At 42.2% G+C, this 24,813-nt stretch overlaps 2 protein-coding genes across 4 annotated transcripts in view; one reads left to right on the forward strand and one right to left on the reverse strand.

The window, feature by feature from the left end:
- The window catches only part of LOC121439273 (N-chimaerin), a 142,382-nt gene that overhangs the window by 10,890 nt on the left and 106,679 nt on the right, over positions 1-24,813 (reverse strand). For all 3 annotated transcript variants that reach the window (XM_041639729.1, XM_041639730.1, XM_041639731.1), the window contains 3 exons: positions 14,975-15,059; positions 5,229-5,402; positions 4,486-4,563 (listed from right to left, as the gene is read on the reverse strand). In XM_041639729.1, coding sequence (XP_041495663.1) covers positions 4,486-4,563; positions 5,229-5,402; positions 14,975-15,059 — 337 coding nt within the window. The remainder of the gene's footprint in view (positions 1-4,485; positions 4,564-5,228; positions 5,403-14,974; positions 15,060-24,813) is intronic.
- LOC121439274 (40S ribosomal protein S24-like) lies at positions 227-740 on the forward strand. The gene has a single exon (XM_041639732.1). The coding sequence runs from the start codon at positions 262-264 to the stop codon at positions 661-663; it is 402 nt and encodes a 133-aa protein (XP_041495666.1). The 5' UTR covers positions 227-261; the 3' UTR covers positions 664-740.

Consider the following 24,813-nt stretch of genomic DNA (forward strand, 5'->3'; position numbering starts at 1 on the left):
AGTCCTACACAGATGCAAGGACCGAGAACACAGGTTAACTACTAAATTATAGAACTCAGTACCCGGCATATGTCAGTACCTTAAAGTAATTTTTTGAATGACTATATCAGCAGAAATAAAATTTCAAAAGCTAGGAGCCTAAGAGATTAATACTCTTGAGTACAATAGACATCATTATTAAGGTAGTTCTTTTAAAACCCGATTTAAAATTTTTTAGTTTGAGCTCTTTTCCTGCTTTAGCAGCTCGGCGTGGCCGTCATCATGAATGACACAGTAACGATCCGGACCAGGAAGTTCATGGCCAACCGTCTGCTTCAAAGAAAACAGATGGTTATTGATGTCCTTCACCCTGGGAAGGCAACAGTACCAAAGACAGAGATTCGGGAGAAGTTAGCCAAAATGTACAAAACCACACCAGATGTCATCTTTGTATTTGGATTCAGAACTCATTTTGGTGGTGGGAAAACAACTGGCTTTGGCATGATCTATGATTCTCTCGATTATGCAAAGAAGAATGAACCCAAACACAGACTTGCAAGACATGGCCTTTATGAGAAGAAAAAGACCTCCCGAAAACAGCGAAAGGAACGCAAGAATAGAATGAAGAAGGTTAGGGGGACTGCGAAGGCCAATGTTGGTGCTGGCAAAAAGCCAAAGGAGTAGATCCACGGTGACTTGATCTGCTGTGGTTTGCGGACAATTTCCCAGAGGACAAATAAACTAAAAAGCTTAAAAAAAAATTTTTTTTTTTTTTAGTTTAAAAAGCAAGATTTTTTTTTTTTCTCTCAAGACATGGTTTTTCTGTGTACCTCTGGCTGTCCTGGAACCTGCTCTGGCCTCGAACTCCCACAGATCTACCTGTCTCTGTCTCCTGAGAACTGGAATTAAAGGCAGGCACCACCACTACCCAGCTTAGAAACAAGTTTTATTGATAGAATTTTCATATAACATAATTAATCATTTAAATTATACAATTCAATGTTTTCCATGTACTTAACAAGGTGTATGATTACTACCATACTCTGATTTTAGAACTTTCTTGTGTCCCCTGCCGTCCCCACACCTGTTGCACCAACCCTGGCCCTGCTCTTGCAAAGGGTGATATGCTGCCTTGCTATCAGTCTGCACAGTATGGGCATGGAATACGGACGCTTTTCACCTAGCTCAGTTTAATACCATATGCTATACTATGCTAGTACCTTTCCCTTTTAAAAACTACCAAACATATCTGCTGTATTAAAACATGAACTCAAAAGGCTCCATTTATTTCATGTGTATGTCATGCATATGTCATGTAATGCATGTGGAAGTCAGAGGACAGCCTGTCGGAGCTGGTTTTCTCCTTAACTCGGGTTTTCAGAAACTGTCTCATTAGGGCTCCTACTGCTATGATGAAATACAATGACCAAAAGCAGCTCAAGGAGGAAACAGTTTATTGGCCTTCAGATTACCGTCTATCACTAGGGGAAGGAGGACAGAAAGGAACTCAGGGCAGGAACCTGGAAGCAGAGACCATGGAAAAATGATGCTTGTTGGTTTGTTTTCTTATACAGCTCAGGATCAGCAGCCCACGTACGGCATTCCCCACCCTGGGTGGGACCCACCTAGAGTAGTTAGTCAGGAAAGGCACTGTAGATTGCGATACAGGCAATCGGATGTAGGTAATTTCTCCGCTGAGGTTCCTTTTACCTGATCACTCTAGCTTGTGTACACTGCCAAAACCTAGGAGAGCAGGTGGCAAGTGCCTTTAGCCACCAAGTCATTTCCTTAAAACAAACAAACAAACCTGAATTTATTTACTTTTGGTCTTTTGAGACAAGGTCTCTTTACATAGCCCTACCTATCCTAGAACCTGCTAGATGACCAGGATGGCCTGGATCTCCCAAAGATCTACCTGCCTCTGCCTTCTGAGTGCTGGGATTAAAGATGTGAGCTGCTATGCCCAACTTTAAACCTGAATTTTGTTTTGTTTTTCAAGACAGGGTCTCTGGGTAGCCCTGGCTGTCCTAGAATTTTCTAGGTAGATCAGGCTGCCCTTGAACTTAAGATATCCTGCCTCTGCCTCCTGAGTGCTGGGATTAAAGTCACATGCCACCACCAATGTGTTCTAAGCCTGAATTTTAATAAGAACACACACACAACTGTCTTCCATTTGTCACATTTTAAATTGCTTTCTGTTAAAATTAATATAGACAAGCTAGAATGGGAAACTCAGGTCCTGCCTTTATTAGCAAAATAACAACTCACTGGCACAGTCTGAGACAGCTTTGTTCTCTGAGCCTTTCTTTCCTTTTCAGTCCTTGGCTCACTGTCCACAGCCCAAGATCTTGGGCTGAGGCTCCATCATGGCCTCTCAGTGCACCCACCACCTACTATTTGTAGTCCCCCCTGAGGACAGCATGGAGCGAAGTTGTAATGGAACCTGCTGACACTGCTGTAGGCAGTGCTCCAGTTGCTGACCGGCTCCTAGGTGAGGCAAGACTTCCCCAAACTTGCCTTTACCGCGCCATACCAGCATTCCTGGGCCTATCGTCCTCCTCCTTCACTTCCATTATTTGAAAGCTAAGCTTCCTGGAGCTGATCACTGTTGATTACTTCATTTTCCATACTTGGGTATTTATTTGATACCTGCTTTGAGCATTCAGAGATCTGGGCAGCATTTATGTGCCGAAGTGGTTTAAATCTGGTTCTTCCACACCTGTGTTAAAACTCTTTATAGATTTCCTACAAACAAGTGCAGGATGAGTCCTGGAGGAAGTTCTGAGTGGGCCCCAAAGACCTGACCACGTGGAGCCAAAGAAACCATAGGGGATTTTAAAAGCTGTTAGCCGTGTTACAAAAAAGGGTGTCTCGATGTTTAATGAAAGAAAAATCCATCACTAAATTGATTTCTGGGGTTGATGTGATTTTGTTTCTTTGCCAGTATTTATGTATTTTTGAAAATCATGACTGGCAGGCTAGGAGTGGACATGCAAAGTTACTGCCTTTCAGATAAAGGAAATGCCTCTTATTCCTTCTGGCATGAATTCAGGATGTCCCTTCATGTGTATGTGTATGCAACATGTCATTTGTTTGCATAAAACACTTAAGTTGACCTACATTCTTGTTTGCAAGTTGGTAATATTTCATTATTTTTGTCTTCTGCTTTTGTGGCTTATGAGATTGCCAAGAGGAGATGTGACAGAACTAGAAATGTATTTATTTTCAGGCTGGTGTGGGCCTTATTGGGAGAGCACTTGCCTAGCATGAGACCCTAGGTTCAATCCACAGTGCCCTTCTCCTTGCCCTAACACATACACGAGTGAGCGTGCACACACACAGTCAAGCAAAGAGGCATTTAAAAAGATCACTGACTTAGCCAGGCAGTGGTGGCACAGACCTTTAATCTGGGAAGCAGAGGCAGGTAGATCTCTGAGTTCAAGATCAGCCTGGTCTACAGAGTGGGTTTAGGACAGCCAGGGCTACATAGAAAAACCCTGTCTCAGAAAACAAACAAACAAACAAACAAAAAACCAAAACAAACCCACAACTCTGTATTTAAGAAAACAGCTTTTCTTTGGTGCTACATTATTCTAGTACACAAAGTAAACACAAAGCAGATAGTCACGCAACAAAACAAAATTAATACTTCCCAACCCCCACCCCCTACTAACAGTTTCTCTGTCCTGGATCCCACTCTGCAGACCAGATTGGCCTTGAACTCAGAAGTCAACCTGCCTCTGCCTCCCCAACGCTGGGAATAAAGATGTGCACCACCACACCCAGCAGAAATCAAAACTTAAATTTTCAAAGTCCAATTAATCTGGGCATGGTGACACACACCTGTAATCCCACACTGGGGAAGCAGAGGCAGGAGGACCTCACATTTGAGGCCATTCATGGCTATAAGCCAGATCTTCTCTCACCGCTCTGTATGATATAACACAAAACAAACAATCCGCAGAGCTTCCCACAGTGAGCAGAATTTAGGCCAAAGCATCAGCTCCCCTCAGCTTCCTGGCTCCTGTGTGTGAGTGGGTCATACAGGGGCTGGGAACTGCAGCTTGGAGGGCTGCGTGGGTGAGCTCAGGCTGGGGCGGCTGAGATGCTACATCCTCTCCCACCTTGTCTGTGCTCTTGGTGAATTTAATTGATCTCGTGTTTGTGATAAATTTCGACTAGTATTAGATATTCAAGTGCTGATGATACAGCCTCATGTTTCTTTCTCACCACGAAATCTGATCCTCTAAGGTGGCTGATGCAAAGACAAGAAACTCTAAGTTGAATTTTGTTTTTGTAGGCTTAGTTTGAGACAGGCTAGGCTCAAATTCACGTGTACTAATCATGGCTTTGAATACCTGCTTCTACCTCTCAAGTCTCGGGATCAAAGGTGTGCTTATCAAAATTGTTTGCAGAATATGATAATCACCAGTCACTTAGAAAATTAATTTAGGAGTAGCCTAAGAGTGTGAGCATCCGAAGTTAACGTCTATGCTGAGAGCATACCTCTGTCGAAAGCCATCTTGACATCTTCAATTAGGTCACTGAATCCCGATACTCGGTACAGCCCTTCAGAACTAAGACCTGAAAACAAAGCAGTAATCATGGAAACCGTTCTGCTGATTTGCGCCTTTCCTTCACATTTAACTTCTCTCCATACTTCAAGCTCGACAAGTTATGTATTAGAAAAAAATTATAAAACACACATGATTAGAAGACTTTTCCCACTTTTCTCCTAAAACGAATCTGTTTCACTCAGTTTTTACTTCTGACCTAATGTCACCTGGGTATTTCTAATTTGGCCATCATGTCACCTAATTAGACGAGGTAACATTAAATCTTAAGGGAAATCATCCATCACCCAATTCTATCGTGAAGTCTTTTATATAACAAAAGACCGAGAGCCTGCACCAGCAGGCCTGTGCCAGTTCTCCCAAGTGGGTAAGAATAATTAGGGTGCAGCTAGTCTCTGGTCTTTTCTGGTGTTTTAATAGGGCATTTCTGCCTTTGTTTCCATCTCTGCACAGAGATCTCTGCAGACTGCAGGCATCACCCATTAATGTACCCTAAATGTTACTTTCCATAGCTGGTAAAATGCTCCGTGAAGCCAAGCTGTCTGCTTATGTGCACACTGCAGACACGCGTCTTCTTATGCCCTACTCCCCCATCACTGGAGACAGCAGCAGTTCCACAACTGGCACCAGAGGGGCGGAGCGAAGGCTACAGCCGCTGCACCGGAAATGCCTCACCTCTGGATTCGATCTCCCTGATGCACATGTCCACCACCATGGGCCGCTTGGTGGTGTGTGCTTTGACGAGCGTGGTCAGGTCGCAGCTGTACACCTTCTTCACGTGCTTCAGGTCTGGCTTACAGTCGTTGGGGACCATCTTGGAGCACTGCTTGTGAACATTCAACCCACAATCTGTAAAAGGAATAAAGGAAAAAGTTATGATTATTTTCAGTCTGGGCTTTCTGGAGTGTTTCTCTGAGCAGAAGACACTTGGTGTGAACGGAATCTCCTCCCAGGAGATGTATAGCAGCCCCCTCTCCTCAGAAAAGTTTGATTAGAACCCAGAGGTCAGGATTTTCTTTCTTTTTGAGAAAGAGTCTCACAATAAAGCCCTGGCTGACCTGGAACTCTCTATATAGACCAGGCTGGCCTCCAGATATCTGCCTGTCTCTGTCTCCTGAATTCCAGGACTAAAGGCATGTGTCATCATACCCAAAGAGGCCAGGATTCTTGCTAATAAGAATTCTTGTTAATAAGAATTAAATAACTTCATTTTTTAGCTTCCTGAATGGCCCCAGAAGAAGCAAAAATAAAATCAAGACAGATTCCCCACACCCAAACCAGTAAGTGTTCCATAATTATACACAATAGAATGTCACATCAGCAAGGCTAAGATCTGAGTGTGTTTGCTTTCGTCATAATTCTATGACTTGTTGAAGGATGTGGCGTTTTGGGAGGTGCTGGGCCCTTTTCACATATAAGTCAGTGTTGCTGTGAAGAGGCCTGTGGGAGAGTTCTCTCTCTTCTGTCATGGAGAATACAGCCAGGAGCTCCTAACAAATGCTGGTACCATGACCTTTCTACCTCAGAACTCTGGTATCTAACACTTATTCTCTGTAAACTATCTAGTGGGAAGTTCTTTGATATAGTAGCACAAGATGAATCAGTCAGATATCTCAAGAAAATTTACACCTACTGTAAGTTGTAATCAAATTTCAAATCACTTGATATAAAATAGAATTAGACACCCAAAATAAGTGTATACAAGGTTTGCTTAAAATAAATCAGTTCCCATTTATATCTATTCACAACCCCCTATTTTTGTTTTGTTTTTCAAAGCAGGGATTCGCTGTATAGCCTTGGCCGTCCTTGAACTCACTCTTAAGACCAGGTTGACCTTGAACTCACTGAGATCCACCTGCCTCTGCCTCCCAAGTGGTGGGATTAAAGGCGTGTGCTACCACCACCCAGCCACAAACCTTTTTTTATAGGTAAGAGTACATATAATTTCTTGGGTAGTCTAAAATAGCCATTATCATTCTTTTTACTATGAACAGTAGCTAACATTTATGGAAGACTTAGTATTATTACCCACTACCATTAAAAGTGTCTTGTCTTTACTATTTCCTTTAAAACCACAAAAGTCTATCAAATAGCTACTGTTTTTTTCTCATTTCCTATTTATATCTGAAACAAGGCAAGTTAAGAAATTTGTCCAAGCTACATACATAGTGGGGCTGACTCTGGAGCCCTCAAGTCTCTATATCGATCGTCTCTATTGAAATTACTCCTCTGGCTTTACAGGGCTCTAACATCTTGGGCAGCAGAACCCAAGAACTTCCTGGTTAATATTTGAGATCCCTTTTCAATAACAAGAGTATAATGAAGTTTTATAATGGATGACGAACAAAAGTGTTCTGCTAAATTAGACTCAAGTGATAAAATATACTGAATAAATAATTCAACTAAAGTAAATGCCATTTTATGTTTTTTTGTTTGTTTTAATTTTTCGAGACAGGGTTTCTCTGTGTTGCTTTGGAGCCTGTCCTGGAACTAGCTCTTGTAGACCAGGCCGGCCTCAAATGCACAGAGATCTGCCTGCTTCTGCCTTTTGACTGCTGGGATTAAAGGCGTGCGCCACCAACACCTGGGCATCTTTATGTTTTTCAGAATGTTTCGTTGGAGCAGTTTAAGACAGCTCCTGCTTCTTGTCTTATAATCCCAACATTTCAAGTTTTGAGTTTAAGCTTTCCTGGTTCATGGTAGGATAAGTAATTCTGGACTGTATCTTGGCTCCTGTAAATGTTGTGAGTCAGAACCCACTTAAATCTTCCATTTCAGCAAGTTCTACTTTAAACTTACAATGCCAGGCCTGGCTCACCTTTGAAGATAAAATTAAAATGTTTACCTGGTCTATAAAACACCCTCCCTTTCTCCCTCTCTCTGTGGACCACATGTGTGCAGGCAGAGGCCAGAAGGCAGCACTGGATCCCCTGTATCTGGTCTACGGAGTTACAGGCTATTAAGAGCTGCCCTGTGTGGGTGCTGTGGTGCTGGAACCTGAACTCCTGGAAGAGCAAGAAGTCACTAAACTGCTGAACCAATTCTAGAAACTTTCTTTAGTCCAGATCTCCAAGTTTTCTCATGGTTATACAAATATCTTGTCATAACTTAATTTTTTTATGTGGTTGTAGGTGTTATAATTATTGAAGAAATAAAGTAGAATGTATATAGCCTGCTGGAAAACTCTTTTAAAGTGCACTGAAAGTCTGAACTTTGGCCAATTTTCATCATTTAGCAGTAGTTTGGCTGTGTCTCGCACTCCATGCGCAACCCCGGTCTCAGAGGGGCTTGTGAGGAGCAGCTGGGACAAGCCGTCCTCGCAGAGGGAGGAAATGAGGCCCCGCTGTGTTCCCGCTACTCGGCTAGAAGAGCTGCACTGTGACTGGACTGCACAGCGGCCAGCCTGTGCTCTGCTGATCTCCTCACCCTCCTTCCTGCCCACCACACACTGCACACACTAGTACTTCTGTCAGCGCTGACGATGAATTACCTACGTTCAGTCTTTTGTTCAGTACTGTGTATCACAGCACCAGGATATATTCTTGGGTGTAAAAGTGTTGCGGTATTTCACCTGTACCAGTCTCGCAACTATCTGTGCTTGATCTTGTAGGACTTTTACAAAGCAGTGATAAAACCTAGATATTATATTCTTGTTTCTTAATTATTTAAATATGGATATTCATAAAACAATGAATAACTATCTTCCAAAATGTACATTAACATAGTTCTGTTACCCTTTAACCTACCATTAGAATGTAAATGAATGACGCTGGTCATTCACTTCAAAGCATGGGTCTCTGTGCTTTCTAGAAGTGCAACATGCATGTACACAGAGAAGTTGGTGCATACAAAGCCAGACAGCCTGAGGTCAGAAGTCCAACATGTGTGTGAAGAAAATGCAGATTAAAGTGCAATGTGGATTCTTTGTTGCTCTTTTCCTGTCTTGGTCACAGTATATTTCTTCTCTTCTTCTTATTTTATTTCCAAGACAGGGTTTCTCTGTGTAGCCCTGGCTGTCCTAGAACTTGCTCTCTAGACCAGGCTGGTCTCAAATTCAGAGATCTACCTGCTTCTGCCTCCCGAGTGCTGGGAATTAAAGGTGTGTGCCACCATCGCCCAGCAATGTTGTATATTTCTTATCTTGAGAAACTGGAGGATGAAATACAGTTTAATAACATAGAATTAACCTACAAAACCAAGAGATATAACAAATGACATCTACGGACCTGTCTCTCATTTGTGTGTAACATCTTCTGGAGGAACAGAACTGCATATGACTTAGATACGAAAACAAAATAAAGTCTTTTTTTGTTTGTTTGCTTTTGTTTTGTTCTTTCAAGACAGTCTGTGTTGTCTGTGTAGCCCTGGCTGTCCTGGAACTCACTCTGTAGACCAGACTGGTCTTGAACTCACAGAGATCCACCTGCCTCTGCCTCCTGCGTGCTAAGCCTTAATGGCAGACTGAAATGTGGTGTGCTGCTCGTGCACTGAAATATTCTCAGTGTTTTCAGAGCATATAGAAAGATGCTGTAATTTCTGTGTATGGGGCAGGGGCAGGTCAGAGTCTCTGGGACTAGAGTTATAGATAGTTGTAAGTCACCATGTGGAGCACGGGAAAAGGGCCTCTAGATGAGCAGCCAATGTTCTTAGCCAATGAGCCATCTCTCCAGCCCTGATGCTGTATTTTAATGCTGTTTCCTTACCACGGCCTTCCAAAGAACTTCATCTCCAATCCTGTTAGAAATTTAGTCTTTGAAGTTAATCCCATACTTTTATATTGTTCAAGTGGAATAAAGAATACTTGTTTAGCAAACATTTCATTGTCTTTAAGTTCTAAATCTGAGCTTCGTCATTATTTGATGTGGTTTTGAGTGAATCACAATTATATCTAGTAGCTGTCTATTTAAAATGGATGACTGCAGCTGTATGGTGGTGGCACACACTTTTAATCCCAGCACTTGAGAGGTAGACACAGGCGGATGGATCTCTGTGAGTTCAAGGCCAGCCTGGTCTACAGAGCGAGTTCCAGGACAGCCAGGGTTGTTACACAGAGAAACCCAGTCTCAAAAACCCAAAAGATGACTGCAAACTTTCAAAGGATAAATGTGACCCTGTTGGCACCATATACATGTTTTGATATGTGGATGCATCAGGGTTTAAGCCTGGGTTTCCATTTTGAGGTTATACATGGGGAAGGATATGAAGAAACATCTTTTTCTTCTTTCTGTAGCACTGATGATTGAACCAGAGCTCCATGTAGGCTGGGCAAATGCCTACCATTGAACTACATCTGCAGCCGATAAATTTTATTGTTAAATGTACTTCTCTGGTATTTTCCACTATGAAAGATTCTCGTTATTTTTAATTGTGTATATGTGTGTCTGTGTATGGGTATGCACATGTTTCTGCAGGTGCTTGCAGAGGCCAGAGGTGTTGGATGTCCCTGGAACTGGAGTTACAGGTAGTTGTGAGCCCTGACCTAAGTGCTAGGAGCTGAACTCAGGTTCCTGTGTTCTTAACTGCTGAGGCATCTCTTCAGTCCCTTCTCCTTACTAAAATTGAGTATCTCACAGTGAGTATCTAATAGCCATCACATATCATTTTCATAAGCAAATTAAGAGAAATGGTTTATGCCTTTGAATATTTATAAAAATATTACTTTCAAACAAAAGCGGCTACATGAAAATTTTTAAAGGGATCCCTCAAGTCCTCACCGGCTATTTAGGGAAACCACTAGAGCTATATGTAGCCAATCGAGGTGCTAATAAAAATAAAGTTCTTCAGACTAAAAGTTCAATATCTGCATATTTAAAATAACTTCTATTATTAGGAGGGAAACTGCTATTTCTTGTTTGAGGGTAGAAATGACAATAATAGTGATGAAAATATTAAGGAATCTTCACAATTTAAACTCAGCTAAAATGTCTGTTTTAAGACAAGTATTATCTTTCCTTTTCTCTTGGAATATTCTGGCAAGGCTAAAATAAATACAATTTAGGAATTCTGATAGAATAAATTATTTTTGGGAATAACATTTCCTGGAAGAGGAATGTCTGATAAAATTCAGTGATTACATAATAATAACAGAACCTAGAAGTTTACATTTCATGATTTTAAAAAGTGTGGGAAAATTAATCATTTGAATGTGTGTGTGTGTATGATTTATTTGCTGGCAGGCCGGTTTTGAACTCATAACCCTCTGACTGTCTCACACAGTTCCCCTTGGGAAAGGGACTATTGCCCCACCTACTATCGTGACTGTGCGCTCTACAGCCTTCGCTCTTCAAATTCTGGCCTCGGCCAGAGAGTCCTAGAGTCATTTAGAGCTAAAATCCTCACCGGCAATACAAATGTTAATTGGTTATCAAAACAACTAATGTGAGTCTAAACTCTTTTTTTTTCCCTTTTAGAAGACTGTCACTGTGTAGCTCTGGCTGACCTGGAACTCACTATGTAGATCAGGCTAGTTTTTTTTTTTTTTAAAGAAAACAAACTATCTTTTTTTCATTTTACATACCAATCCTAGTTTCTATTCCCTCCCCTCCTCCCATTCCCTCCACTTTACCCCTCAGCCCACTCCCATCCACTCCTCAGAGAGAGTAAGGCACATTGCTTTGGGCCCTCCCTACTATATCTAGGCTGAGAAAGGTATCCATCCAAAGAGAATAGGTTCTCCAAAAGCCAGCACAAGCAGTAGGATAAATCTTGGTGCCACTGCCGGTGTCCCTGCAGTCTGCCCCAGCCATACACCTGTCACCCACACTCAGAGGGACTAGTTTGGTCCTCTGCTGGTTCCTTCCTCTCTGGTTGGAGTTGGTGAGCTTCCATTAGCTTAAGTAAACTGTTTCAGTGGGTGTCCCCATCATGGTCTTGACCTCTTGGCTCATATTCTCACTCCTCCCACTCTTCAACTGGACTTTGGGAACTCAGCCCAGTGCTCCACTGCGGGTCTCTGCCTCTGTTTCCAACAGTTGCTGGATGAAGGTTCTATGGTGACATTTAAGATATTCATCAAACTGACAACAGGGCAAGGTCAGTTTGGGCATCCTCTCCTCTGATGCTCAGGGTCTTATCTGGGGTCATCCTTGTGGAATTCCTGGGAATTCCTCTAGTGCTAAACTTCTTGCTAGCCCCATAATGGCTCTCTCAATCAAAATATCTCTTCCCTTGCTCTCATCTTAAGGAAATGTTCCCTAGCCATAAGGGAAATGCAAATCAAAACGACTCTGAGATACCATCTTACACCAGTCAGAACAGGCTAAGATAAAAAAAACCACAATGATAGCTTAAGCTGGAGAGGATGGGGAATAAGGGGAACACTCCTCCATTGCTGGTGGGAATGAAAACTTGTACAGTCACTCTGGAAATCAGTGTAGCAGTTTCTCAGAAAACTGGGAATCAACCTACCTCTGGACCCAGCAATACCACTCTTGGGCATAATACCCAAAGGTTTCTCAATCATTCTACAAGAACATTTGTTCAACTATGATCATAGCAGCATTATTTGTAATAGACAGAACCTGGAAACAACCTAGATGTCCCTCAACTGAAGAATGGATAAAGAAAATGTGGTACATTTACACAATGGAGTACAGCTCAGTGGTAAAAAACAATGGCATCTTGAAATTGGCATGCAAATGGACAGAACTAGAAAAACCATTCTGAGTGAGTAAAACCAGACCCAGAAAGATGAACTTGGTATGTACTCACTCATAAGTGGATACTAGCTGTAAAGCAAAGAATAATGAGTCTCTATAGTTCATGACCCTAGAGAAATAAGTAACAAGGTGAACCCTAAGAGAAACATATACAGATCCCCCTAGAAAGGGGAAATAGACAGGACTGCCTGACAAAATTGGGAGTATGGGGGTGGGGAGAGAAGGGAGGGTGGAAGGGGAAAAGGAGAGGAGAAGAGGAGTAGGGAGGAGAATTTGAGGAAAAGGGATAGTCAAGATGGAGGAAGGACCAGACTAGTTTTAAACTCAGGTCTCTGTCTCCACAGTGCTGGGAAGCTACATCTACCAAAGTAGATTCTGTTTATTTAAAAGGAATTATTTTTATTTTCTGAAGATCATTATGGTGGATTTGTGAGGTTTCTGTTGCTTTGTTTTTAAGGCAGAGTCTCGTGTCGTCTAGGCTTGCCTTGAACTTCCTGTGTAGCTGAGAACGATCCCGAAATCCTGGTCTAGCCTGTCCCTCCTGAGTGTTGGAAGTACAAGCCTGCAAACCATACTCCGTTTTCAAAGAATGTGCGCTGGGGAATGCATCATGTGAGACAAACACTGCTGAGTCACACCCCAGCCCTCCTCTGTATTCAAACAAAGGCTGACATGTGCTCCACAGGTAACATTTTAAAGCACAGATGAAAACTCTCCAGACTTTTCTTTTAGCTTCTGCCCTTTACTCATGGGAAGAGATAGAGGGCAGAGTTAAATCATTTTATTTTTCCTTGCTTATGTTATCACTAAAACAGCTGTTCCAAGGCATTTCTTCCAAATACGACTTGGGACTGTAGCATATTACCACATATACTTTAGACACAGTGGGGGCTGTTTCTGCTGCTGTCTGACAGGATTCTCATGTACATGGTTTTCTCTCTTTCCAAAGGTACATGGTACACACCATTAATTCACAGAAAACCTTACGTAAGTGACTGTCAAGTGCTAAGAAACTCTCTCCATGTCAGCTGGTCAAGGATGTCTCACAAAAGACAAATGGGGCTGACTGAGACCCTCACTCCTTGAGCAGGAGACCTGCTGTGGAAGGGGTATGTTATCTGCCTTTCAACAACCATGAAAATCAGTGGTTCTCAACCTGTGGGTCAACTTACTCTTTCATATGGGTTGCACATCAGATATTCGCATTACAATTCATAACAGTAGCAAAATTGCAATTATGAAGCAGCAACAAAAATAATTTTATAGTTTTAGGGTCACCACAACATGAGGAACCATATTAAAGGGTCACAGCATTAGGAAGGTTGAGAACCACTGGTCTAGATGGTCTTCCTACCACAGTGACCAAGACTTTCCAGCCCTGCTGCTGCCCTTTAGTTCAGAGACAGTACCACAGTCTTCCAAGGAGGCTTCCGTGTGGACTCTGACACCTGAATTAGAGCTAAGGCACTCCTGGACAGATCATTCTGCACACTTAAGTGCCACTGTGACATGTTATCCTTCTCCCCATGTCAGGGAGCATACTGAATAGGACTGGCCTGTGACACATGTCTGGAAACTGAGAATTCCTCAGTGATGATCAGAGACTACTCACATGCAATACATATTGTGCTTTGTACTCAAAGAAAATGCAACCTAGCAACACACATAAACATGTCTGCATTTAATGCACAACTAAAATACTCAATCTTAAATCAGAAAAGAGAAATTAGGGTAGTTATCATTTTGAAATAATTTACCCTTAATATACTTCAGGAAAAAAAGCCAGGGTCTTATGTATCTCAGGCTGGCCTTGAACTCACAACTTTGCTACATACAATTTTGAACTTCTGATCTTCCTGCTGTCACCTCCAGTGTGCTAGTATTTTGAGGATGTGGGGACTGAAACAACCCTTGAGCAAGTCCCTACCGACAGTCACATCCCCGGCCCTCTCAGCACACATCTGCGTAAAGCTTTATGCTAAAAGACATGTAAGAAGATATTTTAGTTCAAAAATTAAATAGTAGAACTCTAATGATCAAGTATAACATATTTAATATTTAGAGAAAATACTACATAATATTCTGCTTACATATATGTGTGCCTGGTACCCACAGAGTTCAGAAGGTGGCATCAGATCCCCTGGAACTGGAGCTACAGATGGTTTTGAGTCACCATATGGGTTCTGGGAAGTGAACCCAGGTCCTCTGCAAGAGCAACAAGTGCTCTTAACCACTGAGCCATCTCTCAAGCCTACCACATTGAGTTTTTCTTTATGGGTAAAAGTGTCTAAATGTAGACCGAAAATACCATCATCATTTTTCACAAAAAGGATCTGTTACATTGAGCATCTTTATGTATCATAGAGAAAATATAAAAGATCAAGTACTTCTTCAGAACTTGGTAATCATCTTTGAGGATAAATCTGTAGACTTTTTACAGCTTTGACTTTGATTTAAAAAATGTAGTTAGGACAATTCAGCTTACCAAGTCAGCTTTAAAATTCAGTTTCCAAGGCAACAATCTTATGTCCTGCTCACTGCTTAAAAAAACCAAAACCACTATAGATGCAGTCAGTACAACACCAACGGCATGAATATAACCGAAGTGCTTCTGCTTCTGTCTGAAACAAGCTGGCCTCTTCCTTTTCAGGGAATTACACATATCCCTACTGCTCTGCCCACCAAGTGTGAGAAGGTTATGGCCAACACAAGCCCAGTCTTTGAGTGGCTGCTGGCACAACGGGGAGGAGCAGGGGCTCTTACCTGAACATTTCACTCCCTGAGCAATGAGGCCCCACATGAAGTTGGCACAGTATTCACACCAGTGTGGCCCTCGGAACGTATGGACCTGGAAAAAGAATGGGGCAAAGTGGAGAAAAAGGAGACATGAGGAGATTGTTGCGCATCAATCAAAGGAGGCTTACACAAGCTAGCTGAACTGAGGATGCAGCATGCACATTTAGAAAACCCATCGAGTGGAACTGACAAGTGACATGTGTTTTCAGAACTTCATTTCTTCTTTTAGAAGGGATGACACATCAAATCGATAGACTGCAATTTCCTTCTGGAAACAATTTCTACCGTGGAATTTTCCAGTGAGTCGTCTCCTCAGGCACAGGGAGCCTTCTGACACTGACATGCAAGTCTGAGTGTGAAGACTCCAAGGCTAACGTCTTGAGTCTGTAAAGATTTTGTCAGTCCAGTTTCCTGGGCAAAATGGGTTACGTATATTGAAGTGACCCTGGTTGAAACTGAATCATCAAACAGGGCCAATTCTTCAAAACATGTTATACTTACTGTGTTAACAACAAATGCATGTTAGTACCTATAAAAACTACAGTGAATGAGAAACCAAAGGCTGGCATTCCAGGCCTGTGCCATTGTGTTGGCTCCCACAGACTTTCATGCATACGAAAGGTAAGTATTCTAACGCTGGTGAAAAATATCACCAGAACAGAGATGCCATGAATCTGAACCTTCAATTAAATAACAAAATTAGGAAATCCTGCCTGACGTGGTGGTCCATGCTTCTTAATCCCACACTAGGGAGGCAGAGATTCCAGGTCATCAAGAACTATACAGTGAAACCATGTCAGAGAGAGAGAGACAGACAGAGAGATGTGGAGAGGGAGGGAAGGAGGAGGAAGAGGGGTAGGGGAAGAAACAGTATTACCGATTTTGGGCAAATTCTGGTTAAAAGTGTACTAGGAAAACAACAACAAAAAAAGAGAGGATACAGGAAGTCAGCTGATTTGTAGTCAGTTAGATTTAATTAAGGCCATTTCCTCCTGCAGGAAACAAAACCATGGAGAAAAACCACCAAGTGTGATGATCTCCATGTGCAGATCTGCCAGCTCAGTTCTGTAAACCGCAGCTAAGAATGTCACTTTCCATAACTGTGACATTAACCTACTGACTGGGTCTCAGAAACAAAGCAGTGACTCTGGGATATGTATACATATTTACATATATTACAGAAATGAATGGTTTCTTCAAGCCTAAGATATCACAAGTATAACATTTCATTCAGAAAAACAATTCTGATTGAATAATGACACACCACTAATTATAATGCTCAATTTCAAAGATGCTGAAATATGAAATAAAATGTCTCTAGTACAGTCAGTAAAATATGGATATCAGAATTCTGGTCCAAATACAGAACTGGCACAAATATCCCTATGAGACTACAGAGGATACCCACAGTTCATTCCAAATAGGTATGTGTTTATGATTACAGCAAGCAAGCCTGAGAACCAGGTTTCATGTAATTTTGAAAAGTAGCCATAAATCCTTTTATATCTTTCATTAAAGGGTCAGAATACAATACACACTTGCCTCTGAACTGCTAATGATGTTCAGAGCCTATAAATTGAAAGCATTTCATGGAAGTCCCGGAACAGGGCCCGAGATCAGCAGATTCTCTCCAATGCGCCTATGCTTGTCTGTGTTACCAAGAATGAGTAAAACTGGATGAGCCACACTTCACTCTGACGCGAATGTGAAGTAGACCACAGGCACGGGCTCATACAAAAAGGTATGGACAATCAAATCATGATAGCATCCTAAAATTACTTTGGAAAAAAGTCTCTAAGATACAAATTCGACCACAGGTTGCTGAGTTTCATGTTAAGTATGTATCACTCAGATGAGTGATGTAGATGTGTAAAAATGCAATGAGAATATGGAGGAAATTCCAAGAATTACTTTGCACACGACTTACCTTGTATTGAAGCATCTTGAGTTACAATGGGGAACAAGTCGTAGAGGTGTTATGTTTATTACTTAAACACAAGAGCACTAACTACCAATGTTAGCACAGTCCTTTCTTCCCTTGTGAGGGCAGTGGTGAATATGGCATTTTAAAGACACAGGGCCTCTGTTCATATGACACATGCTGAAGTAAGAGCTAACTGTGCAGGCCCCATGTTCTCTAATCAAAGAATTGCACGTGTATATCAGAAAGCAGCTGTTACAGAATTATTACTCATATACTTCAGGCTGGTACAGACCTTTTATAAAGGCATTGTGAACCATTTGTGGTTATTTTGTTGTAAAAGTTGTTAAGTAGCTTGCATACCCCAGCAAACGGCCTTAGAAGCATCAGCAGCCAACTTAAGTCAGTTTGGAAGGGAGAGAGTGGCAGGGAGAAAGGGGTCACTGACAGGACAGATTCCTTAGGGCTAAATGAAGATAGGTTCAGGTAGACAGTTAGCTTTGACTGGAGTTAACTGGATAGGAGGAACGGAAGAGAACCCCCACACCTTGGTCTCAGTAGCACAGGCTGATGATGAATGCTGCCAAGGCTGACCTTGAACTCCTGACCCTTCCATCTCCATTTCCCAAGTGCTGGGATTATAGGCAGGTGCTACCTGACTAAGAGCAGCCTTTAAAGTTTTATAGCACAGAAGGGCAATTAGAGCTAATATTCATTAGCTGTATATTTAAAATAGCTAGTAGAAAGACTTTTGAAAGCTATCAACACAAGGAAAGAATAAATGTTTGAGGAGGCTAATGCCATTATCCTGGTCTGGTCATTAAACTTGTGTTGAAATATTACAATGTATCCCCAAAGAATGTGTAGTCACATGTTAATCAGAAGAAACAGCCCTTCATCTGTGCAGAGCCGAGCACAATGCAAACAGGTGGTATTTACTGCATACAGTCGCTGACATCTGATAACATTGTTACTAGAAATAGTTGTATTTTAATCATGTTTTAAAAGGAGTTAATCAAATGTAATGCATGCTCAACTCTAACAGAAAGGTCAAAAGTGGCACCGCTTAGGAGGGAACTAAGAAGGAAATGAGGAGAAAATAGAAGGAAGGCCCAAAGTGGATTAGGAAGAAGCCCAGGGCCACAACAGTGGGATCTTTGGGTTTTACAAATGTTAACGTGCTAGGCTAACAGTCTACCCCTGAACTCTAGCCCCAGCCCATCTGTTTGCCTATTTTTAAAGTCAGGGTCTTCTTGTAGAGCTCAGGCTGGCCTAGAACCTTCTACCTCAGTCTCTTCAGCTCTGTTGTTATTGGTGTAGGCCACCATGCCTACCTGACCAAAGTGAGTACTTTTGCCTGGAATGGTCTACCCTTCATATAGAAGATGCCCACCAGGGATCAGCAGCAGGTCAGTACTTCAGGAATAAACACTACTGCAACCTCGATAAGCACACAGCTAAGCAACACTGTCGTTTCCATAGTTTTCATTTAAAGTGCCTGAGGTTTTTGCTTTTGTCTTCCTTTCTTACTCCTGCTCCCTTTCTTAACTCCTGATTCTTAGCTATTTTCCTGGTTAGGTTTTTGTTTGTTTTGTCAATTCCACACAAACCTAGACATATCTAGGGAGAGGAGATCTTAAGTGAAAATTACCTCCTAAGACTGGCCTATATGGCATTGTCTTAGCTAATGTTTGATGCTTCTCCTGGGCACAAGTGGTCCTGGGTCACATAAGAAAATCAGGCTGAGCAAGTTATGGTGAGCAAGCCAGTAAGCAGTGTTCCTCCATGGCCTCTGCACCAGCTCCAGGCTGACTTGCTTTGATGATGAACTGAAATGTGGAATTGTAAGCCAAAATAAACCCTTTGGCCCCCAAGTTCCTTTTTTGGTTATGGTGTTTATCACATCAATAGAAACCCTATGACTGCTGCAGACTAGGTAATCTAACGACAACCTTTCCTTAGCAGTGGATAGAAAACAGGAAAACGTTCCATCTCAGAATTTTCTTTTTCCGTGACTTCTTTTGCTTTTCTTTTATTACATTCATTTGTTTATGTGTATGTGTGGGTGTTCATGGAAATCAGAACTTGGGGTAACTGGTTCTCGCCTTCCACCATGTGTCGGGTCCTCAAGATTGGCTGCAAGGGCCTTTACCTGCTTGGGCCATCAGTCAGACCTTTCTGAGAAGTCTTCGTTGCTCCTTCCACTGTAACTATGCAGTCACCTGGGGAGGGGCTGACCAAGGGTATGTGAGTATATGTGACTTGGGTCATCCTGAAGCTTTTTGTTTCCTTCTCCCCTAGTTTACCTTGGGTATAAAAGCTGTGGAAAAATAAGCGCGGGTGATTTCAGGACCTGAATAATCCCTGAAACTCCCTCCCGATACTGTTTTGCAATTTCTGTCTTTATTTTCCCATGCCCCTACCTTTGAAAAAGTATTTATGTTGAGGCTGGTCCTCAACAGTGTCTGAAGAGGCTATTATATTCCAGGGCCTCATCCCAGCCCCTGGCACCCATCTCTGGAATACTGGGCAGGAAGCTCCATTTCAAGCCCCCTCCCCTGGGAGTTGCCTGGTCCAGACTCCACCTCTGGAAAAGCCCACCAAGCAGTGACCCCTCCCCAGGGAGGTTCAGGACCACTCCCACAGGCTACTTAAACTGTCCCCCAGAGAATGTACATGTGCTCTCTGGGTTTAGCGTGGTCTCCCACACTAAATCTCTTCCCCTTGCCATGTTTTCTCATTGCCACCCGGGAGTACTGCATTAAACATGGGCATCTCTTATTCGGTCTAATTTGATCTGATTGGAATATCTGCATTGGCCAAGAGGCTCGTTCTAAGAAATATTCTTAACAGAGGCCAGAAGAGCAATTCAGATCCTCTGTAACAGGAATTTTGGACCATTGTTAGCTGCCACACGGTGCTGGGAATCAAATCCAGGTCCCCAGGGAGCACTCTCAATGGCTGAGCCATCTCTCCAGCCTGTCTTCAAAGTCTTAGACAGTGTTGCATAATGCACGTCTCTTAGTAAGCATATGAAAAATTTGCCTTTTTCTGAGTTTTAGACAACTGAGCCAACTGAAGTGATCCTGTGTTGAGTGAGAGACTTCAGCGGCATCTTACTTTGGCACCTCCAAGTGGAATCTAACCTCTGCTTGCTGTCGGACCAGAAGCACACACATAGGCTTTGTAAGGTGGGAGGGGGCATAATCTCTTTATAGTCAGTGATACCTGCACTAGTAACTGTATCCGTTCCCCAGAGGCAATGCCTTTGGAGATTCTTTTGGTAAGACAACTCAAAAGAGCAATCTCCGGCAGCATGGAGCATTACCAGCTAGGAGGTCATCTGGTAAGAGGACACAACTATTTTTCCTAAGCTACCTCTAAAGCTGCTGGTCCATCTTGACAAGTCAAAGTGACAGAGTACATGAAACGGCACACGCCTTAGTGAACAACAGCAGGTTCAGCTAGTTTTAAAGCCCCTTTCTCTTTTGCTCCTGGAAAAGACAACATCATCACTTTGGTATGTGCGATTACTTTTCACCTGTGAACAACTCCTTTTATGCTAATTGCTGTTTAAGCAATCAGATGAAACTAATTAGTAAACCCCAATAAAGCCTTATTACTGAATGCACCAGCCAAAGCCAGGCTGAAAAGGGCAATGAGGGTGTGACATGGGAGGTGTGTTGGGGGCAATAGCCAGTGTCACACTGTCTCCCAGGCAAGGACCTTTTTATACAGTGAGGTCATCCTCACTGCGGTTTGTTATAATGAACACACATGCTACCCGCTTCTCACCATGTTCACAAGACTTACAATTCCACTTTGAACACCAATAACAGAAATAGCAAAAGAGAAGCCCACTCCACTGCAAGATAACACTGCATCGACATCCTCATTATCCCTCTCAGGCAAACACACTCCCTTTAGAAACATGACGGCAAATGACCTTGTAAACCACAGTGGAAGTGACAAGAACATTAGGACCGCGAGGTTTTGCTGGCGAAGGTGGCATTGACATTTCAGCTGTAGCCTTGTCATTTGGGTGGCTCTGATGACTCAGTCCTCTAGCAGGTACTGGGCAACAAAAGAAGAGAACAGAACACAGAAATAGGCAGCCAGGCAGGAAAGGCCATTTCTTCTGTGCTCCTCATTTTTATAGTTTAGTGAAACAATACGCCTTTTTTTTTTCTGTTAAAGTCACCTCACTCTATAGTGCAGGATGGCTGAAACTCATGACCTTCCTGTGTGCTGGGCTTATGAACCTGCACCATCAGACTAAGAGAGATGGTTCTCAGTTTTAAGTTAGTCTCTCCAAGATAGTTTACAAATTTTTGATCACTTGATATGAAATTTACAATCTTAGTCTTAATTTGATCACTTCTGTTAAAGTGTATACATATATACATACATTACAGATGCATATATGTAAAGACATAAAGAGATGCATATCATATCAGCTGTGAACATTAGCAGTAAATACATGAATCTCTACAGAGTCTCCTGCAAACAAAGGTGGGTTATAAAGAAAATAGTAGGGCTTTTAGTATCAATTACCTTCTTGACTATTATTTAATCAAAGCTAGTCAAAACTGCCTTCAAATTCTTAAGAAAAATCTACAGAGTAAGGTTTGAGTTGAGTTAAGGCACCAACACTGTCATTATACTGGCCATTTTGATGCAAAAGACTGGTAATGCTGACCTCAGCTGGGAAGAGAGAAGTGTATGGGGCTCTTGCTGAAGCAATTCTGAACACTAGTCAGAGACAGTTAAGTGTCTGGGGGAGAACAAGTCAGAGGCCAGCAGCAGACAGAATCAGGAAATCATGGGACAGCTGGTGAGGGCCTAGGTGCTGACGACCTTTACAGCTAGCTGCCGAGAAGATAATCACAGGGAGGAGATGCAGGGGCTGTGCCAGGTGCACCCAACTGCACACCTGTGAACACACAGCATCACTCTGATCAGTATGACTTTTATTTCAGGAATGGGAAAACTGTTCAAAATTGGGGGAAGTACCATAAAAGTTCCTCCAGATTGACAGTGGCTATACCAAAATAAATAATGTTACCATCCTTAGCTTTTCTGTCCATTACAAGGTATAATTATGTAATTAAAAAGTAAAACAGCAGCAGGGCATGGTGGAACATGCCCTAATCCCAGCATTCGGAAGGCAGAAGCAGGCAGATCTGAGTTCGAGGTCGGCCGGGTCTACAGAGAGAGTTCCAGGACAGCCAGGACTGCAAAGGCAAACCAAAAAACCAAACCAAACCAAAATAAGAAACGGAAAATAACAAATATAAGTAAACCACTTTCCATTTCAAAATGTGGATGTTTAAAGCCTATAGTTTCATCCTTTCCTCCTGATAGTGTTCCCTCTAAATTGATGGTGCTCAGGTAGAAGAATGTCAGATGTTAAGGGTAGCAAGCCAGCTCAGGAGGACAGCCAAGTCTGACCACCTGACTCTGATCCCGGGACCCACATAGTAGGAGAGACAGTCCACACACTACTTTGTTACCTGATACAAATGGTCAGCCCTGAGCATATACATACAAGTAGTAGTAGACAGACTAGGGAGGTTGTATTTAGGAATACACACACACACCCCAATGTATATATGTAGCACATAAATACACACATAAATATAACAACAATTAAAAAAGAGGTCGTAAATTTGAGGACAGGGTGGTTTACATGGGAGGGGTTGAAGGGAGGAAAGGGAAGTGGGACAGTATGTAATTGTAATCTTGAAAAAGGCTTTCTAAAGACGCTTTTTTTAAATTATTTGTATGCATGTGTATATGTGCACAGAGTGCCAGGGGCTATGGGGCAGCCACATCAATTCTTCTGGAGCTGGAATAACAGGCAGCTACAAACCACCTATCTTCGGTGCTGGGAACAGAATCTGGGTCCTCCATAAAAGCAGCATGTATTGGTAACTGCTAAGCCATTTCTCTAGCCCTCAGATCTAATTAGTTCACTGATACAGGGTCTCACTATGTAGATGAGCTCGGTCTTGAACTCAGAGATTTTCCCCATCTCTGCCTCCTGAGTGCTGGGATTAGAAGTGTAGTTGCTACCTTGCTAGGCCAATTCTCTCTCTCTTTAAACTGCACACTTACTTTAAAGGTACAGACTTTTGCTATTACTGAATGAAGTTGGTTATAAATATGAACTAGACCAAACTGGTTGATTAAAGGTTCCCATGCCCCTGTTTTTGGTCTGTTCTATCACTGACAGAATTACTGAAATCTCTATGCTGTGGACTGTCTATTTTATTTGCAGTTCAACTGTGGCTTTATGTATATGGATCCTGTTACTAAATGTATATACACATTAGAATATTAAGACTTCTTGAAGAATTTTACCTTTAGTTCCAGTGACAGTCCTTGTCTGAGAAACAACTACCACTTAGATCTGGGCCAGTTAGCATCCTATCCTCCTTGCAGGAGCTACTGTGCAGAGATGGACGTGGACATACCATCAGGCAATGACTGCCAGGCCTTGAGCCTGACAAAACTGCCTCTCTGCAATTGGCCAAAGTCTGGCAAGACAAAGAGCTGGTGCCTCTGCCACCATCCTGCCAACAAAATGATGCTAAAAATAGGCTCAAAGTTGGAAGTTGGGGTTCTGGTGAGAGCATTCTTAATGATGGATTTCTAATTCTGTGACACATTGTCAGTCTGGGTTGGGCTTCCTGAGACTCACAACTGGTCTATCAAATGGTAAATACTATTCAATAGATCCATGTAGTTAAAAAGAAAAAAAAAAACAAAAAACCAGAGGCCCCATAGTCAGCAGCAAAGCAAACCTGTACACCTCCAGGAAAGGATGCCTCTGTGAACTAGACTGAGCCCGAGCAGAGATGAGGCCAGGGCACAGGTTACAGGTGGAGTTTTAATAGGAGGAAGAGCACACAGGAAGAACAGTGACAGACTACAGACAGAATGGCAGAAAGCACAGCAAACTAAGTATTTGATGGGGTTAGTATCAGAATACATAATAAATTCCTGTCACTGAATAGCAACCACCAAATAATTTTAATTGTATTTATTATTATTATTGGTGTGTAAATGTGTGTGCATGCTTGTGCACACCTGCCAGGGCATGCACATGGAGGGAAGGGGACAACTTTTATGAGTTGATTCTTTCTTTCCACCTTGGATTCTAGGGATCAAACACAGGCTTGCATGGCAAGCACTTTTACTAGTTGAGTAATCTTGCCTGCACAGCAAAATGGGAGGTACAGTTACAGTGTGGGGGGGAGGGGGTAGAGAGGAAGGAGGAGTGCTTGCTACTTAGGGGTGTCACAGGAACTCAAGTGCAGCCTGAAAAGGAAGCATGGTGTGAGCCTCATCTCAAAAAAAGAAAAAAGGATAGGAGGCTTGAATAAACATTTATTAATGGAAGATACATAAATGACTAACAGGTACATGAAGAGATCAAGTACTATCATTAATAATGAGGAAAACGCTAATCAAAACTACAATGGGTACCACCTCAAACCAGCTAGGAAGGGGGTTAACCAAAACCTGAGACAACTAAAGTTGGTGAGAACATGGAGAAGCTGGCAAACCTGAATGGTGCTGGTGGGAATGGGAAATGGTTTGGCTGCTACTGAAAACAGCATGGCAGTTCCTTAATGATTAACCCCAAAAGACTGAAGTCCGGATCTCAGAGAGGTATCTTTACCCTCTGTCAAGAGCAGCTTTAATATTTACAATATTTTTTAACAGTCACAGTATGGAAAAAAAAACCCTTAGTAGTCATGGATGGATGAGTAAAAAAATGAGTATATAGTCAATGAAATGGTCTTACTTTGGCTTTCTTTTTTTTTTTGTGATTAAAAACACTAACCAAAAGCAACTTGGGGGAAAGGATATGTTTTGG

This window comes from Microtus oregoni, unplaced genomic scaffold (assembly GCF_018167655.1).
Source record: "Microtus oregoni isolate MIOR12 unplaced genomic scaffold, Mior012 000060F_ref0000265, whole genome shotgun sequence".
Lineage (NCBI taxonomy): Eukaryota > Metazoa > Chordata > Mammalia > Rodentia > Cricetidae > Microtus > Microtus oregoni.

Coding starts and splice junctions, on each gene's coding strand:
- LOC121439274 (XM_041639732.1), top strand. CDS start 262: ATGAATGACACAGTAACGATCCGGACCAGGAAGTTCATGGCCAACCGT.